This window comes from Pecten maximus, chromosome 19 (assembly GCF_902652985.1).
Source record: "Pecten maximus chromosome 19, xPecMax1.1, whole genome shotgun sequence".
Classification (NCBI taxonomy): domain Eukaryota; kingdom Metazoa; phylum Mollusca; class Bivalvia; order Pectinida; family Pectinidae; genus Pecten; species Pecten maximus.
Genome location: NC_047033.1, coordinates 29,146,179 through 29,165,137, shown reverse-complemented (window position 1 = coordinate 29,165,137; position 18,959 = coordinate 29,146,179). Strand labels below are relative to the sequence as shown.

Genomic DNA, 18,959 nt, shown 5'->3' with positions numbered 1-18,959 from the left:
CATTTTACATGAAAACAACAAAAAGTTATATTACATGAAAACAACAAAAAGTTGTACTAATAGGTTAAAATGCAATTGGTATACATTTTGTTAATCTACAATTACTTTGTATTGTTTAAATATTCTATGTAATACAAACATTTCACAGCTTGGTGCATACAAATGTATATATATATTACATGAAAACATTTGAAAAGGTTGAATCGTGAGCTGAATAATATATAAACAGAGACCTATATATAGGTCTCTGATATAAATAAGACAAGCTGGTTCAATAATAATTTAGCATTTTCATATATATTACGAGTGCGAGTAGCTACTGCAGTAAACCTTATCACAGAAATCCAGATTCTGTATATTGTCTCTGTCGGGGAAGGTACAGCACAAATGACCACCACGACAGATATGTGCCAGTTTTCTTAGTTTAAAAAAATAAACGATCGAATTCCATCACGCCATCACGTAGGTCTACCGATTCATGGATTTGAAACACAGGGACTTCGATCAGTTATCGCAGTAATCCGAAGGGTTCTGGGGTTGATATCGCCTTAAAGCTGATTAAAGTTTGCATATAGTATATAGCAAGATCGTCAGAAAATTCGGACTATAATCGCAGTAGATATTGTGATTTTGTGGTCTGGCCAGGCTTGAACAACTTATCGTAAACAGTTTCGTCCTAAATAATCAAACACTTATTTCAGTGGGTCAACAAACAGATTTAAACTTTTTAAGCAACTTGCCTTTAATTCATGTTGATAGATATTAATTTCTAGCGACAAACATCAGTTTGATGCTTCGTGTGAAGCCCGTGTCCACGTGCCTCCATTTTGACAGGTAAACAGACGGAACACGTGATCGCTAAATATCGGACTAAATCTCATAAAATCTCGTGAACAAACTACCAAGTTGTAAACAAAAGAAATGTTGTTAGCCAAAACCTGGAGGGTATTATGAAAATCGGGAATTTGTTTGCGCTTGGTTGTTATGCCATCTTTATTTCTAGTAGTTAAACAAGTGTCCTCTGTAAGGTAACGTCAGAATCTCGCAGTTATCTCCCTTCAAACAGTATTTTCAATATAGATTTGCAAAAATCGATGCAGGTGTAGATATTTACAAGACATTATTCTTATTGTTTATTCAAAATAGTTCCTGAAATGTTCAAAACATTATCAGCATAGTTAATACATTTCTGTGCACATCTACTTTGAATGACGGACTACAATGACGTGCCTCATACTTGGAACTAATTATAAGCGAATCATTACCCCTAGTTACAGAAACTACCACCAGAGGTCTCAAATTCCGGGCTTCCGCCGAAGAGAAATTTATACTGAATATACCTTTTTTCATGTAATAGCACTTTATTTGTAGTCTTGATAGTTTTCATAAATGTATATATAGTTCAACTACATCATATATGAACCGAAAGAAACTACAAAATGAACTGTGAAAGGAAATATAACGAAAATGAAAGTGAGAGATTGTGACGTCACAACTCGTAGGTGATTGTAATATGGCAGGCGTAAACGCCTCCATAAAAAAGTGATAACTACAATATCTATAATGTACTGTTAAAATCAAAGAAACAAACTTGATCATTGTGGCCTTAAATATGGTTGAAGGTTTTTTAATCGTTAACTAGAAGTCAGTTAAATGGTTTTTTTTTATCCCTTTAAACTTAAATGTAGGTCAAGGTAATTTTTCCAACTTTGTTGGGCTTTATCGTGAGAACCTAACAGCAAAATATCATGCTTATGTCTTTTTGTTAAGCATCGGAATGGCATCCTTAAAAATGAGAAACATACTTAGTTGTACAAGAGCTTAAAACAGTTCAATGTGTAAATGTGTTTAGATGTTACGTATACTATATGAGTACAAAGAGCATACGCCTTTCATTTGGAGATCACGCACTCAATTCTAAAGTTGTGGAATATCACTATAACATTGGACATTTTCTCCGATAGATCATGAATGAAGGGAAGTAACTCTGGTAGATCAACTTGAAATGAAGGGAAGTAACTCTGGTAGATCATCGTGGAATGAAGGGAAGTAACTCCTATAGATTCTGAATGAAGGGAAGTAATTCTAGTAGATCAGAGTGAAATGAAGGGAAGTAACTCCGATAGATCATCGTGAAATGAAGGGAAATAACACCGATAAATAGATCATCGTGATTGAAGGGAAGTAACTGGTAGATTAGATCTAATGAAGGGAGTATTAGTAGATCAAAATGAAATGAAGGGAAGTAACTCTAGTAGATCAAAGTGAATGAAGGGAAGTAACTCTGGTTAATCAGAGTGAAATGAAGGGAAGTAACTCTTGTTGATCAGAGTAAAATGAAGGGAAGTAATTCTGGCATGGCAAAATCATCCAGTAGAATATATCCATAATGGCAGAAGAGTGAACAAACAATTGCCAACAAACAGTTTACAAATAACCATATTTATTTGATATAATTCCTCACAAACTGGTATAACCCTTAGCCTGTATATAAATCACTCACACCCCTTCTCACCTTTGAGCCGTTCCAGTAACACTAAAACATTGTGTTGACTGGATCGTTCCAATCCCATATAATAGGTGCTGATTCACAAAACACATGATAATTAACTGATATGTTTAAACAAAAATTAAAACGTTAAAATAAAATGAGACTTGTTATTACATCTTCTCTCTGTGAATATGTTACACTTTAATAAATGACGGGATTTTCAGATAATTTTATTACAAAAATACTGCAATAAACCTTTGTTTGGATACAACATAAAAATGTCTTTCTATATATATATATATCATGAACAGTAACACAGTTATTAAAATTATATATATATCTTAATCTTAAGTCAGACTGCATTTGAACAAAAATTTAAAAGAGGATATAGTTTACCGCTACCCTCAAGTAGGATGAGGGAACTCAATTTTATATATTAGGATATATAAAGTCAAAATACACAAAGAATATTACTTGAAGCATAATATTTTCCTTTATTAAATAAAGTAATATTAATTAATCTAAATAAACATGAAACTTTTTTTCATTCTGAGGAAATAGATTAATTTCATTAGTTAAATATTAATAGATTTCATATTTGAAGTTTGGATTCACAATTGTTTCTGAAATATTTTCATACACAAAGTTTGATTAAAATATACTCTTTGACATCCAATCTACAAAGCCCTCACATTTTTGTGAGATATAAGTCCTGTTCATACATTAAATCTATAATAAAACTGTCTGGGTGCACTAACCATGTTAAGAAATATTACATGATGCCATTTCTTTCTCACAACGAAAATTACAACCATAAAACTTCCTATTTACTGGCCCGACAATTCATATACAAACATCCAACACAAGAGAAGAACTGAAAATAATATTAACAATAATAATAATAAAAATATAGAGCTTATATCATTCTGAAAATTACATTTCAGTCATCAGGTAAATGTGCTGAAAAACAAATGATCTTTCAAATGGCATGATCTTAGGAAGTCTCTAACAGCAAATCTGACCTATATCATACTTCAGAAGATTATATTAATCTGGATTAATTCACAAGAGGAAAATAAACAAAATTTTAATGTGGTTCACAAAAAAAGTATTCTGTAAACACATACATAAACTGTTTTGCAAGCCAATTTTATTTTTATAAATCTACTTTTATTGAATATGTTAAAGGTATCTAAAATTGAGTATGGGTTACTAGGAGAAGGGAGATATTCAAGGGAGGTAATTAAAGGGAGACAACTCAAGATCTAGTGGGGGCAGTACAGAGCAGGCTATAAAATATGGTGACAACACAGATTATATTAGGTATAGCAACAACATAACTGGGAGACAATCTGAAACCACATGATCAAGTCTTTAATATAAGTAATCACAATTCACTTAAAGATTGATGTAACAGCCAAAAGGGAAATAATATCTCAGAAAACATTTATTATACATCATTAAGGTAAAGAGTTCAAGCACAATGCTGTATCAGCAATTATGCATTAAAAGTTTATTGTAAGAATTGTGTGTTTTCTTTAATTTAAGATATAACCTACTTTAGCATAATCAAAGCTACTGAACTTACTTAGGAATAACCTAGTTCCTATTTCTTTAACTAACCTTAACACAGCTCAACTTTCACTTAAAATATATATATCAATATTTCATGATAACAGCAATATTGACTTAACTCATGAAAATAAGTTACTGTGTAAAAACTCTCCAAGATTTGTATGTAGGTTGGGACTTTTGGCACCTTAACGTCCAGACAAATCTTAAAGACACTAATTAGTAATCAAATTGAAGGCCAATACTATTATAATTGTTAAATTTCAGGTTTGCAAACGACAAGATCATGTGGTTCTTCAAACAGAATAATATATATCTAAAGTATACTCTGTGAGTATATGAATATATAGGCTATAAATACACAACCGACTGAAATTTACAACACTGATCACATATACATTATAAAAACCAACGTCGCCATGGAAACGTTTAGTGTATACACCAACAAAGAATAACAGCGTGGAATCAACACAACAAACAGGTGTGAGTCAAGGGGAGTAACTCACTTTGCACTTGATATGACCTTTGCACTTTTGCATACAAATTTGTTCGTTAAAAAGATATACATATATGGAAGCAAATTATATATATGACAAACAATATATATGTAACAGATGCATGATAGCCTACAGGGTGTCATGATTGTTTTAAAGTTTTGGCCTCCAGGGTCAACTTTAAAAGAGCAGTGATTTGATTGGATGCAATAATTGTATCAGGCTATCTGATTGGTCCAAAAATAAACCACGAATACGCACCAATGAATTTGTGACTTTGGAACACGTAAGGGCTACAAGACTTATTAACATTTCTCAAAATTGATTGATGCCAAAATATATAAGTAAAATTGAGAATGACAGAGCGAAAAAAATATCAGCTATATTTAAATGAAACACATATATATAGCTACATCAAATGTTTTCTTATTGAATTCAATGTATATTGATAATTCTGTAATATATTCATGCTTGAAAGACACTTGCATTCCAAAAACCTCGCAAACACAAACAATTTATTGAAAATGGAATAATTTTCTGTCTAATGGCCCGTTAAGTTATAAAATATCATCACAAAATAAACAGCAGTAGAAACGTCCTCTGTTAGCAAATCATTTCGAAAAGTTTAACTTGAAACAGCCAAGAGAGCTCAGAGTTCAAACCTAAATTGGATGTCAAAAACTGTTAAGCAGATGAATCTTATCTGTACAGTTTGAAGTAGTTTACCATCAAAATTAGAATGCAAATATTATCGAAATAATCTTCAATTTTGTTCTATATCTTTAAAGGGGCATTGCTTCGTTTGAATAAAGTTTAGGCTGTCAAAATTAAACTTACCGGAAAATATGTATTTTTTAACAAGTAGTAAAAGTTATAATCTTTACAATAATAAGGCAGTTCTACGCTCAAGATAAACCAAAGTTCTACGAGTTTTAAGTCCTGAAAATTCTTAATTCAACCCGTAGTATGACTAATTACCACCAAAGACATACAATATTTGTATACAAAACGCCTTTTACCTGTACATTCAGTGTTAATTTCATTACTTGTAGGCACAAACACTCATATAATCATCGTTCGGACATAGATTTCATCAATTGAAATGGTACATGTTTCTGATGTCCGAACAAAGAAATGCCCCTTTAATATATAGCTATTGCTTTTGGGTTTGATAATATTGCAAACTTCAATGATTTTCTATAAAAAACTACCATTATTAATATCTAAGATAGAAAAAAGTGAGTTCTATAATGAATTATGAATCAATTCACAACCTGAATCAGAACTCTAATGGAATTCCATGTCTACATTCGTAAGGTCGAAAGAGCATGATGGAAATGCTCAATGTATGCAAGCTAACTTAACATTCAGTAATAATAACTGATTATGAAAAGACCTGAAACAGGCTCCTCATCGAAAGGTAAATGATTTGAAAGAGGATATCTACGCCTACTTTTAGGTTACAATTAAACAATGAATTTTCATGCTATAAATGTTTCAGCAAAAGCAGATTAAGTATATTAATAACATGTTTTTCTGCCTGTCACTAGTAAATCTGGGTTTGGCTTCATGATATTTTAAATAGATTTCCAGTGTATGGAATATCAAGTAGCATTAGACATTCATCAAGACTGTTCTATATATAGAAGTACAGTATAAGTAATCATGGTCACAAGAGGCAGACTTACAGGGACATATCTTAATTCAGGTACTTCCCTTTGTAAGATTGCTTATATCCTGAGCAAGACTTTCTATAACGAGACAAAAACATTATCACTCATCTGACCAGCAGCAGTAACCCTGTTTATACAGGATAAAAATCCTGTAAACTGTACGACACTATACAGGATAAAAATCCTGTAAACTGTACGACACTATACAGGATAAAAATCCTGTAAACTGTACAACACTATACAGGATAAAAATCCTGTAAACTGTACAGGACACTATACAGGATAAAAATCCTGTAAACTGCACTATACAGGATAAAAATCCTGTAAACTGTAGGACAATATACAGAATAAAATCCTGTAAACTGTTCGACACTTTACAGAATAAAAATCCTGTAAACTGTTCGACACTTTACAGGATAAAAATCCTGTAAACTAGGACACTATAGACAACAGTAAACCATCTCCTCAGTGAAAACTCTGAAACTCCATGCAACAGATATTGACGAAAATGAAATTGCAACAACATTCATCGACATCTTACCCTCCCCAAGGACCAAAACAAAGTATACCTTATCCCTCCCCAGGGACCAATACATTTTATAAGCATACACTTTCTCTTCCAAGGTATACTCTTTCCCTCCCCCAGGAACAAATAGCAATATCAGTAAAATTTTTACTTTTCTGTCTGAGGGCCAATGAGTATCTCTCTCCCCCAGGGCTCAATATAAGTACAATTTGTATGTTTCCCCTCCCCGGGGACATAAGTACAATGTATACCTCTCTCCCCAGGGGTCAATATAAGTACTATTTGTATCTTTCCCCTCCCCAGGGACATAAGTACAATGTATACCTCTCTCCCCGGGGGGCAATATAAGTACAATTTGTAACTTTCCCCTCCCCAGGGACATAAGTACAATGCAGACCTCTCTCCACAGAAAGAAATTAAACAATGTTCTAATACTATTTTGATCTGGCACAACTAGTTTCTCTTTGAAGAGGACATTTAATCTTAGTTATATTGGAAGACATTTATATAAAAAAATAAAACTCTACAAACTTTTCCAGATTCCTATTCATATCTTTCTTTGATTTGAAATTCAGCTTCTGAATTCTATTGATTTCTTATAGAAAAAAAAAAAAAAAATGATAATAAAAAAAAAAAAACTTGTCAAAATTTTGAAAATAAACTTTTAAAAGTCAATTAATTCCCACACTTGCACAAAATAAATCAAGTTTAAACAAAAATTGGAAATGCAACTATTTCAAGATATAAAGTCAGATTTGATGGAAATAATTACGGAATATTTGTATTGCACCATGTTATTTACGTCCAGACTTGTCTTCATCTTCAGTATCACCTGTATCGGTCTCTATGATCTGCTATTATATAATATTTCCCGTAGGAATATTGCCTGTTATCATTATGATAAACTGGCTGTCAGCAGGTTTTACTGGTCTCACTGTACAGACAAGTATTCAAAAGCCAGCAAAAAAAAAAAACCCCAACATAAAATACTTTGCAGCTAAAATTTTCGAAAGAAAGTAAACAAAATATTTTATAGAGGGTTTATACTACTGTAAATCATTGTCGTCAATCTTGTTTTTATCTTTACTGATAATTATATATATATATATATAATGTCCCTGGAAAATTTGTGGTTAGAATTGGGTTTGACAATAATTGTCTCTGAAAATACTGTTTGTGATTTATAAATAAAACAAAAAATGATAAATCTTGTCTCACAAAATACCAATAAACTAAAAATAAATCTGTGATGATTTATTCACTCAGTGAATTTTGGAACACTGATCCTGTCTGAATACAAATTTGTTGGGTCTGCTTGCATACTAATTTACAAGATATTCTTGAAAATTATCTATGATTGCATGCATATAGACTAAAGGAAAATTTCCCCTTGAAAATTAGCAGGTAGCTCATATATGAGGATATTTATTAAAACCTTACTAAAACTTGAAAGCCCCAACAAATTCCAGTAACAATAATAAATTATCGTCACAACAGATTCCAGAACTAAAGTTGAAATTCTGTATTATTGGTCAAGATCTATGTAATGTTTTGAGATAAAAAGTGAGTAAATGGAGAGAATTCAGTAAAATCCAGTTTCCATCAAGTATATTGATTTACCCAGCAATAATCGTATGTCTTGTAATAAACTCCCCAAAATTAATTGCTGTTCAACAGCTTTTCTAACGAGCGCTCATCAGTCCTGTAATAAGCCAGCCAAGATTAGTTGCTGTTCAACAGTTTTTCTAATAAATATTAATGCTCCTCACAGTCCTGTGATAGGCCCGCCCCCTGACTTAGTGTCAGATATTGGTCTCATCACAGTCCTGTGATAGGCCCGCCCCCTGACTTAGTGTCAGATATTGGTCTCATCACATTCCTGTGACAGGCCCGCCCCCCTGACTTGTGTTAGATACTTGTCTCCTAAGCTTATCATATGAAGAATCTAATAAAAATGTCAATTTATCTTCGACCTGTTCTGTACTCTTTGTAAAAATGTCACATCAACTTTTGTTGTTCAATATCAGATGAAAGTTGGTGTTGCTTCCACTCGAGAGATTTTATTCTGACAGTTTCATGATCTGGAGCAACAACACAGAGTATTGAATCTACAGATTTTATACATAATGCCACTGGCTGGATAGGGGAGGAACTCAAACATTTAAACTGAAACTTCCATCTATAATGACCTAGTATTTGTTCCCTGTGATACTCTAGTGAAAAGGTTTCAATGAATTTGCCTCCACAGATACCAGATTTCGTTCACACAGGCATTTAAGACTGTTTCCAATGAATGCCATGATCAAAAGTCCACATTCACACACATAACATTCATGATATCATGAACAAGGTAATTTTTTAAAATGAATATTTTACAAAAAAAAAAAAAAAAAACAGAGAAAAAAACATGTCAGAAGTGACTTTGTCACTAATATCACAGTAACCCTTTATAGGGCGATCTTTGTGACCCTGTCACTGACCCAGCACAATTCATATCGTGACCAATCCGAAAAACTGACTGGTCATTTGCTATATTCTTCATATATATACTGACCAGTCACTATTCATACAGTTCTGAGTGGTCACTCCAAACGGTCAGTAGTTCATTCTGAGTTTTTTTTACCTTGACACTGAGGCTATGTCCATCACTTTCTGTCCAAGAAAGTTGATGTTCCTCAAATATCAGGGTAGATAACTCTGTAAACGAGGTAAATCCAAGGAATCAACAATTATATCACTTTTTCTTTTGCATTTTCTTTTGTTCTTTTTCCTTGGCTTTCCTTTCTTTGTCTTGTAGCTTCTTTTCCTTCTCCAAAGCCAGCTTTATTTCTTTAATTTTTTTCTTCAGCAAGTCTCTGTCTTTGCTTGAGGTCACACCCAGGGTCTAATAAAACAAGAGAGATTTATAAATAGTTCAACATCATTTCCTGCATCATCAGATCTCCTTCCCCGACAGTACAATATTCATGTTGAAATGTCTGTGGACATTTACGTCAGAATAGGTTTACGAAAGTCTCATTGCTTGAAAGGGTATGTTTAGAAAGTGTTTTTTTTTGTTGTTGTCTTTTTTTTTGCAGAAATAAAATCTCAGACAAGTCTCTTCATTTTTTACCTTACAAATTTCATATTAACACCAAACTTGTTTGTTAATTTCAGGATAAACAGAAATAACATTAATTTTTAAGGGAGTACAAAAACTGATTGAAAGTATGTAGAAACCTGGTTAATTGTTATTGTGTTAGCATTTCTTACTTTTATTTGACTGAACTAAAAAACAATTGTTTCCCTGAGTTATTTTTTTAATTTCACATGCTGATATCAATGGAGGCTTCCCACACAACAAACCTTGAGTTTTGCACCATCAAACTGTAGTAACTGAGTTCCGGAGACGTTTTTGTCCTTGAACATCGGGATATATTTTTCCATCTCCAAGGCCATTAACCAGTGACAGACGTTTTCATTGGTCCACTCTGCGATCCCCCCAGACTGGAATTGATTCACATTCCGTCGACTTCCAGGTCCAGTCGGAGTCTCCTGGTAACAAATATTTTATGTATTTTAATGAAAGAGAATACTGCATGTAACCCTGGTAAATACTAGCCGCAATATACCGCTCGGCTAGAGAGATCAGACTTTATATTTGGATAGAACTGTTGCTGGAATGGCTGAATAAAATCCCACTCTCTCGTAAATACCAACGGACTTTCTATCCCCTCCGATACTTTGTTAAATATGTGTTAGAAAATAAATTACAGAATAAACTGACAAATAGAATTTACTGAGAAAATCTCATATACAAGGAATCTGTATAAATAAACTGTCAAATAGAATTTACTGAGAAAATCTGGTATACAACGAATCTGGTATATAAATGTAGAGTCCTGGCCAGGGCTATGAAAACATTCACTGAAAAGTAATTGACTGTTCAGCTGAACAAATTCTATTCAAGAGTTCCAACAAAGGGACATAACTTCTGTAAATACTGAAAATCTAGGCAGAACTACATGGAGTCATAATGACACACAAAGATTGAAAAATATTCACTGATAAATAAACAAGCGGACCCTCTCCCAAAACTTGGTTATGAGGACGATGATGTATACTGGGTATTTCTGAAGCAAATCAGGCCCCCGCTAAAAATAGTAACAGGGACCTTGACCTTAACCTAAAAACCCTGGAACTGTAACTTGTGTGAAGTTTGATCAAAATCCCCCAAGGAATAAGATACTAAAGCTCTAACAACTTCTGTGTTGCGTACGTACATAAAAAACACGGAGAGGACACCTATATCTTCATTGATAGGGGGATTACTATTCAGCAAGTACTAGTTTAGGGATATAGATCTGACAAAAAATGTAAAGAGTTACATATAGGGGAAGTCATATTGAACACGGGACACTAACTGGGCCTGTTAACTAGGAAAGGACACATGAAAACTATTAAATTTACAAAAAAAAAAATTCCATAAATCTTGAGTTTGACATACACATATCTCCATACTGGGTGTCCAAGAAATATTGAAGGTGTGAGATGATTTTTGTTTCCATCGCGGAAATGTCATAAAATCGTTAACAAATTTCCAAAGTCTCCAATGAAATAACACCATATTTGTAATCATGGTTTGACATACCTCTGTACTGGGGGTCCCAGATATATTGAAGGTGTGGGATGATTTTTGTTTCCAGTCCTCATCCTCGTAATCTTGTACCATGAATGACGATGAAGTGTCACTCACCGTACTAGCACCTGTAGATGTTAAAAGACATTTAAAAAAAAACCCCAAATAATCATGATGTGACTGTAATAACATGTAGCAGATATGGAGGATTGTCAAAATGGCATAGAATCCTAAACAATTTAAGTCTCAAATGGAACAACAACATATCTGTAATCATGGTGATAAAATATCTGGGATAAAACCTCCTAAATAGCTTTACACGACAGCCATAGACAGCGATGCCATACTGTTTAAACCAGTCAGTTAGTTACTACATATACGGCTTTTGCTTATTGCTACGTTTCATCTCACTGACTATTGACAAAGTTAATACCTATACGACTGCTTATTGATAGGTTCATCACACTGGCTATTGACATAGTTACTACCTATACGACTCTGCTTATTGCTAGGTTTCATCTCACTGACTATTGACATAGTTACTATCTATACGACTCTGCTTATTGCTGGGTTCATCTCACTGACTATTGACATAGTTACTATCTATACGACTGCTTATTGCTAGGTTCATCTCACTGGCTATTGACATAGTTACTACCTATACGACTCTGCTTATTGATAGGTTTCATCTCACTGAGTATTGACATATTTACTATCTATACGACTGCTTATTGATAGGTTCATCTCACTGACTATTAACATAGTTACTACCTATACGACTCTGCTTATTGATAGGTTTCATCACACTGGCTATTGACATAGTTACTATCTATACGACTGCTTATTGCTAGGTTCATCACACTGGCTATTGACATAGTTACTACCTATACGACTGCTTATTGATAGGTTCATCACACTGACTATTGACATAGTTACTATCTATACGACTGCTTATTGATAGGTTCATCACACAGACTATTGACATATTTACTATCTATACGACTGCTTATTGATAGGTTCATCACACTGACTATTGACATAGTTACTATCTATACGACTGCTTATTGATAGGTTCATCACACTGACTATTGACATAGTTACTACCTATACGACTGCTTATTGCTGGGTTCATCACACTGACTATTGACATAGTTACTATCTATACGACTCTGCTTATTGATAGGTTTCATCACACTGACTATTGACATAGTTACTCCCTATACGACTGCTTATTGCTAGGTTTCATCACACTGACCATTGACATAGTTACTACCTATACGACTGCTTATTGCTAGGTTTCATCTCACTGACTATTGACATAGTTACTATCTATACGACTGCTTATTGCTAGGTTTCATCACACTGACCATTGACATAGTTACTACCTATACGACTGCTTATTGCTGGGTTTCATCTCACTGACTATTGACATAGTTACTATCTATACGACTGCTTATTGATAGGTTCATCTCACTGACTATTGACATAGTTACTATCTATACGACTCTGCTTATTGCTAGGTTCATCACACTGACCATTGACATAGTTACTACCTATACGACTGCTTATTGCTGGGTTTCATCTCACTGACTATTGACATTGTTACTACCTATACGACTGCTTATTGCTAGGTTTCATCTCACTGACTATTGACATAGTTACTATCTATACGACTGCTTATTGATAGGTTCATCTCACTGACTATTGACATAGTTACTATCTATACGACTCTGCTTATTGCTAGGTTCATCACACTGACTGTTGACATATTTACTACCTATACGACTCTGCTTATTGATAGGTTCATCACACTGACTATTGACATAGTTACTACCTATATGACTGCTTATTGATAGGTTCATCACGCTGACCATTGACATAGTTACTACCTATACGACTCTGCTTATTGATAGGTTCATCACACTGACCATTGACATAGTTACTACCTATACGACTCTGCTTATTGATAGGTTCATCTCACTGACTATTGACATAGTTACTACCTATACAACTCTGCTTATTGCTAAGTTTCATCATATTCACAAACATATGTCCGGGCTAACTTACCATGATAAAGTACATCAGAATTTATAAACTATTTTACACTGTATAATAGATAAAATAAAATATCCATGTGTATCAGTAGACTTTGATACTGCAACAGATGAAAGCCTTTCCAGAAGGATTGGGAGAAAAACAGTATTATTGATATAGAAAGGTACAAAGAATTTGGATAATTTTACTAACTATTATAAACACACATTTCTATGTCTGCTGAAAAAACACCAGTCAGAATGTCACATACTAGATTTGTGCAAATCATGCAAAACTGGAATGCAATTCATGTGCGAAGCATTTCTAGACGAATTTAAATGCAAAACTCCTTTTCTTAGTGTTAGATATGTACACATATTTTCATCACAGCATCCAACAAATACCTAGCACAATGAAGTAATTTCACTCATTTTTAAATCAATGTAAACAGCTGGATCCCCCATTATGGAAATAGGTCAGCCAGAGTGTTAATAGGATTAGATACAATATGTACATACTGGACCAGTCTACTCTAAACATAGAGGGTAGTACAGGGTATAATTGTTTAAATATCAGAGCTAGGCTAATATAAGATGATCTCTACATGCAATGTTACATCCCTATTGTCCAGGTCTTTGTGACAGACATTTCATAACAGGAAGAATCTTAGATAACATTATACATTATTATATATTCAATGTTTCATTAACTTGAAAGCCATGTGTACTTTCCTGGTAGATTACAACTACATAGACATCAACCTAAAGTCTGATAAGACAAGCTGAACCAAATATTTCTATGAAACAAACAGAAGCTTCAGATCTAGAATTAAAATAGGTCTCCCTTTCTACCCATAGATATGTATATCAAAACAGAAAAATGGATATTTTTAAAGTTTAAATCTTTCCAGTAGATTTTTTAATTTTGATTTTGAAGAGAACCTAAAGACTGCATTCTCAATATACACATAAATGTAGTTGTAATACAATTGGTAAATATTGGTTAGGATGAGTTATCTGCTCTTGTGAACAGGTATTGATTGTTGCGCCATTAGCTATAGGTAGTTATATATTAGAGTGAGAAAACTATGTCATTTTTTCATAAGTTCATGATGATGCTCTCAAACAAAATGGCAAAACAAAATCAATATCTGCTCACAAGAGTACTGCATTACAGAAGTAAAATATCAAAATATTGTTGGGATCAATTTGCCAAAAAAAAAATGGAAAAAAATTGCCATTTTGTACTGAAATCATTCATATTGTGACATTAGGGTAATTTACCTGAGGGAAAAAAATATTAACAAAGTGGGATAATTTCTTTTTTTTAATGATAATAAATTGGTGATTAATGGGGAATAAATAAAGGGAGATAACTTGTAAAGGGGAATAACTTGTGTATTTTTGCATTAATTTGGTGATTAAGTGAATAAACAAAGGGGGATAACTTGTGTAAATGCAATAGATTTGTGGTCAAGTGAATAAACAAAGGGGGATAACTTGTGTAAATAAACAAAGGGGGATAACTTGTGTAAATAAACAAAGGGGGATAACTTGTGTAAATAAACAAAGGGGGATAACTTGTACATTAATCATTACTTGCGTGTAATTCAAGTTTGAGGCACGCGTCTGATGAAGACTTCATTTTTCAATATCATCAGAAACATCTCATGTCATGCTGATATTAACAAAATATCTTCTCAAGAATACAAAATGGTTTTGACATGCAGAAAAAAAATTTCATTTAAAATGTTGTCTTTTACAGAAAAATCAAGACAAGGGTAAGTTTCTTCATATAGTTGTAGAAAAACATTACAAACAATAAAAAGTCCTCAAACAAGATTACATGAAACTCACTCTAGGAGGAGCCATTTGGATTCAACAATTGATCTTTTGTGAGTTGGGAATTTTTTTTATCAGTTTAAAAGGAAAATTGCATCTCCAGACTTATAATAAAAAAACTCATGAATGTAGGTTTAAGAGTACTTTCCCTTACATACAGAAATGAAGCATCAAAACAGGCACCTTTCTGGTCAAAAGTTACTTCCCATGTCCAAATATTCATCTTTCATTTTTATGCTGTGCATTTCTAACGCTTGGATCGCAGCACCGTTTAGAGTGTAGGGCAAGCAAAGTGGTCTATTCTTAGGTCCCTCTGATAATACTTTCTGTTTTTGTTTTTCATACACCCATATAATTACACTTAAGTCTTAATAGAAATTTATATGGCCATTCCTGATGACAATGATTGTATCTAAATTAAACATTTTAAGTTTCTATATCTTACTTGAAATTTCCAATTACAGTATTAATATTTTTTTTTTCATTTCGAGTAAACATCAAGTTAATCTGCAACACCCAATGTGAACAATAATTACATCTAAACAAGATAAAACTATTAGACACCAGTTTTGTAGATATGTAGAAAGCGGTTTTCCAAATGAAGACTCTGAGTATGGCTCATGATACAGAAAATGTAATATTTGAAAAAACATTCAACACCAGAAATGTAAATGTGAGAGTTCTTTCTCTGAATACAGGCAGCATACAACTGTGGGGTACTGGAGCCTAAAAGCTTAATATCATTGAAAGTCTTATACCTTTTTTAGAGTCCACTTTCTTCCTGTTCACTACAGTTAACAGTGCAAGAGAGAAGACAGAATTGTTATAGGGTAACCAAGAGAATGTTACAAAGTAACACAGGATATAGACAATGTATACAGATGAAACATGGGAAACACAGAATTTAGACTTGGCAATAAAATTGTGTTTTTATCATATTGGATAATTTTCTGGCCAATTAACTTCCAGATTATGATTCTGTTAAAACTTTTCATTTATCAAAAAAAAAAAAAAAAAAAAAAATTAAAATTTTAACATTATTTTTTTACAAAATGAAAAAACTGTATCTTGGACTAAAATTGACTATAATCACCGAGGTGTTGTCCTCATTAGTTGTTTCCAGCATTTTATCATTGTATCTAGTCACAATTATAGACACAACATTTAATAATTGTATTAGTTTTTAGATTTTCTCTGTTGTAAATGTCACCATTTTTATTCACTGTAATAATTGATCTTTCCTCAAAATCTCGATTGAATCCTGGCTAATCTCCCCCAAACTTACCATCCATAGAAATTGAATCGGTTGAATAGGCTGAATCCAGGGGGCGCTTGGACACCAGGATAATTCCATCGCCGTCTCGACTTCCTACAGAGATGTCGTCTCCTAACGACTGTTTCGACAGAAGAGTGATACCCCCGGAGTTTTTGCTAGACGACTTGGATCCATCCAATGATGTTTTGGATAACAACACAACTCCTCCGCCGGAAATATCCCTACTCCCTGACTTTCCGAATGTTAAAAATTTCGGAAGTCCTATTCCTAGATTTAAATTAAGATATGATATTTGAGGTTCACAGTTTTATCACATTTCTTGTTAAACATAAAGCCTTTCACCAATTCGCTGTAAAACCAGACTTAGAACTTTAAAAACATTGCTATATCATCCTCAACCAAAGCCCAGCTGATTGTAGAGAAACCAACCATCCATCATTTTGATGATAGATATCAAAACAAAGTAAATCTACCGATATTCCATTCACCGAGCTCCCGTGTTTGTACGCTGCTTGTTGTGGCTACAGTATTCAACCATACCTTAAAACATTTCAAAGATTTATAAAGCATTTTTTTTTCATCATCATCACCATCATCACCATCATCATCATATGATCATCATCATCATCATCATCATCATTTTTTTTTTTTTTTTTTTTTGAAATCTTAAGAAAAACGCAGTATGTTTCTATACTCATGTCATTCAAAAACCTATGCATTATCAGAACTTGAGTAACAGCCCACTTTAGTTTCGAACTTGGTCCATCAAGTATTGAAGCCAAATAAAAAAAAAAAAAAAAATCATCAGAATTTTCCACCTAATTGTGTTTTAGATACATAAAACATGAGAAATCTCAAAATGTTTAAAACTGACAACTGTTCAAACAATAAACAACTAGCTGACATTTGTATTTTTCATCCCTAAAAATAAATGGATCTGTCATTTGTACACCGTGTTTCCGCACCCTGTAAAAATATCCCTATAATAACGGAGGGAGTCTTCACAAACAACACAAGCCACTACTCTATAACACCCTATGAGTAAGGCTGCATCTGGACCATGCCTTCACCAAACTCACAGGCAAGCATTTTAGGTGTTAAACATTGACAGTGGAAAGAGCTTTTGAAGAAATAAAATGATATCCAGCAATCTTAGATCTAGAGGTTTTCTTCCATTAGTTTGATTTTTGTTCTTTCAATTTTTTTATTTTCTTTCTTTTTTTTTGTCTGAAAAATCATCAAACTTGATTTCTGATTGGTTAAAAGGTGCCTTCCTTGCTTCTTGTTGATTTCTGATTGGTTAAAAGGTGCCTTCCTTGCTTCTTGTTGATTTCTGATTGGTTAAAAGGTGCCTTCCTTGCTTCAACTCCTTACATCATCAGGCTATTTTGAACTATCTGATATATACATCACTGATGTTTTACTGGATGCTTGGTGTTGAATTCATCTCAAAAGCTCTTAAATGTTATGATAATTATTCATGCAAAATCCAAACAATGACAATCATTAGTACGAAACTCATCACAATCTCAGTTTTCATCTTGGAATTAAATTCTAGCTGTCCCATGCAACTCTACACACGTGTTGATCAGTAATCATCTCGAACATGCACGAAAAACGTTTACAGAAACAATATATGTCTTCTTTCATTACAACTGTTTTGATTTTCTTATCAGGACTGCAACTTTTGCTTAATTCTTTTTCATTGGCCAAAAAAAGAAATAAAAGTATTTTTTCCACAATATCAACTTTGAAACAGATATTTTCATTGGCTGAAAGGTATCAAAACTAAGTAAGAAAACCTCTGATTGGCTGACCTTTACTAGAAGACTTGGTCCCTGAACTTGAACTTGTACCTCCTGAAGAGCTTGCTGCTGACCCAGAGGTTTCTATGGAAACAGTTTCTGGTATTTCTGATTCCAAGTTTTTGAAATGTGGATTGGATGGATCGTATGAGGTTTGTGAAACTGTTGAGGAGCTTTCCTCTGATTGGCTGAAAATAGAATGAAAAGAAAATCAACTTGGAAATTTTTTTCTTTAACCACACTGGACCCTCAGCTGTGCTGAAATCCAAAACAGCAGGCATACAGGGGCCTGTTCATTCGTGCAGACATATTGGTTCATCTTATTCAAATGTAATGTTTCAGGCATATATCATGACGGACCAGCATATGTTAATGCAAGCCTTGAAAGTCTTATAAAAGCTCGACCGAAAAATACAAAACAATCACCAGGTCTGTCTTTAATTCATAAACGAACAACTCTAGTCCAACTGTTTGGACTGCGATGAACAAAAGGCGGCCAAGGTATTGCTTTAGCAATACATGTCCCCTTCTGACCCCAACTTAAAATAGCAACAGTGACTTGACCTTGGCCCAAAAACAATGAAAATTTATCTTGTTTGAGATATTTTGATGCTTTATCATTGCATGAA

General features: G+C 33.4%; 1 protein-coding gene across 3 annotated transcripts in view; it reads right to left on the bottom strand.

Moving 5' to 3' along the window:
- Positions 1-7,845: 7,845 nt before the first annotated feature.
- Positions 7,846-18,959, bottom strand: part of LOC117317572 — a 63,844-nt gene continuing 52,730 nt past the window's right edge. The window contains exons 19-24 of one of the 3 annotated variants that reach the window (XM_033872407.1): positions 18,343-18,518; positions 16,535-16,792; positions 16,008-16,037; positions 11,387-11,502; positions 10,102-10,290; positions 7,846-9,640 (exon numbers count right to left, since the gene is read on the bottom strand). In XM_033872407.1, coding sequence (XP_033728298.1) covers positions 9,491-9,640; positions 10,102-10,290; positions 11,387-11,502; positions 16,008-16,037; positions 16,535-16,792; positions 18,343-18,518 — 919 coding nt within the window. In that variant the 3' untranslated portion in view covers positions 7,846-9,490. The remainder of the gene's footprint in view (positions 9,641-10,101; positions 10,291-11,386; positions 11,503-16,007; positions 16,038-16,534; positions 16,793-18,342; positions 18,519-18,959) is intronic. The other 2 variants (XM_033872408.1, XM_033872409.1) reach the window with 2 other exon arrangements.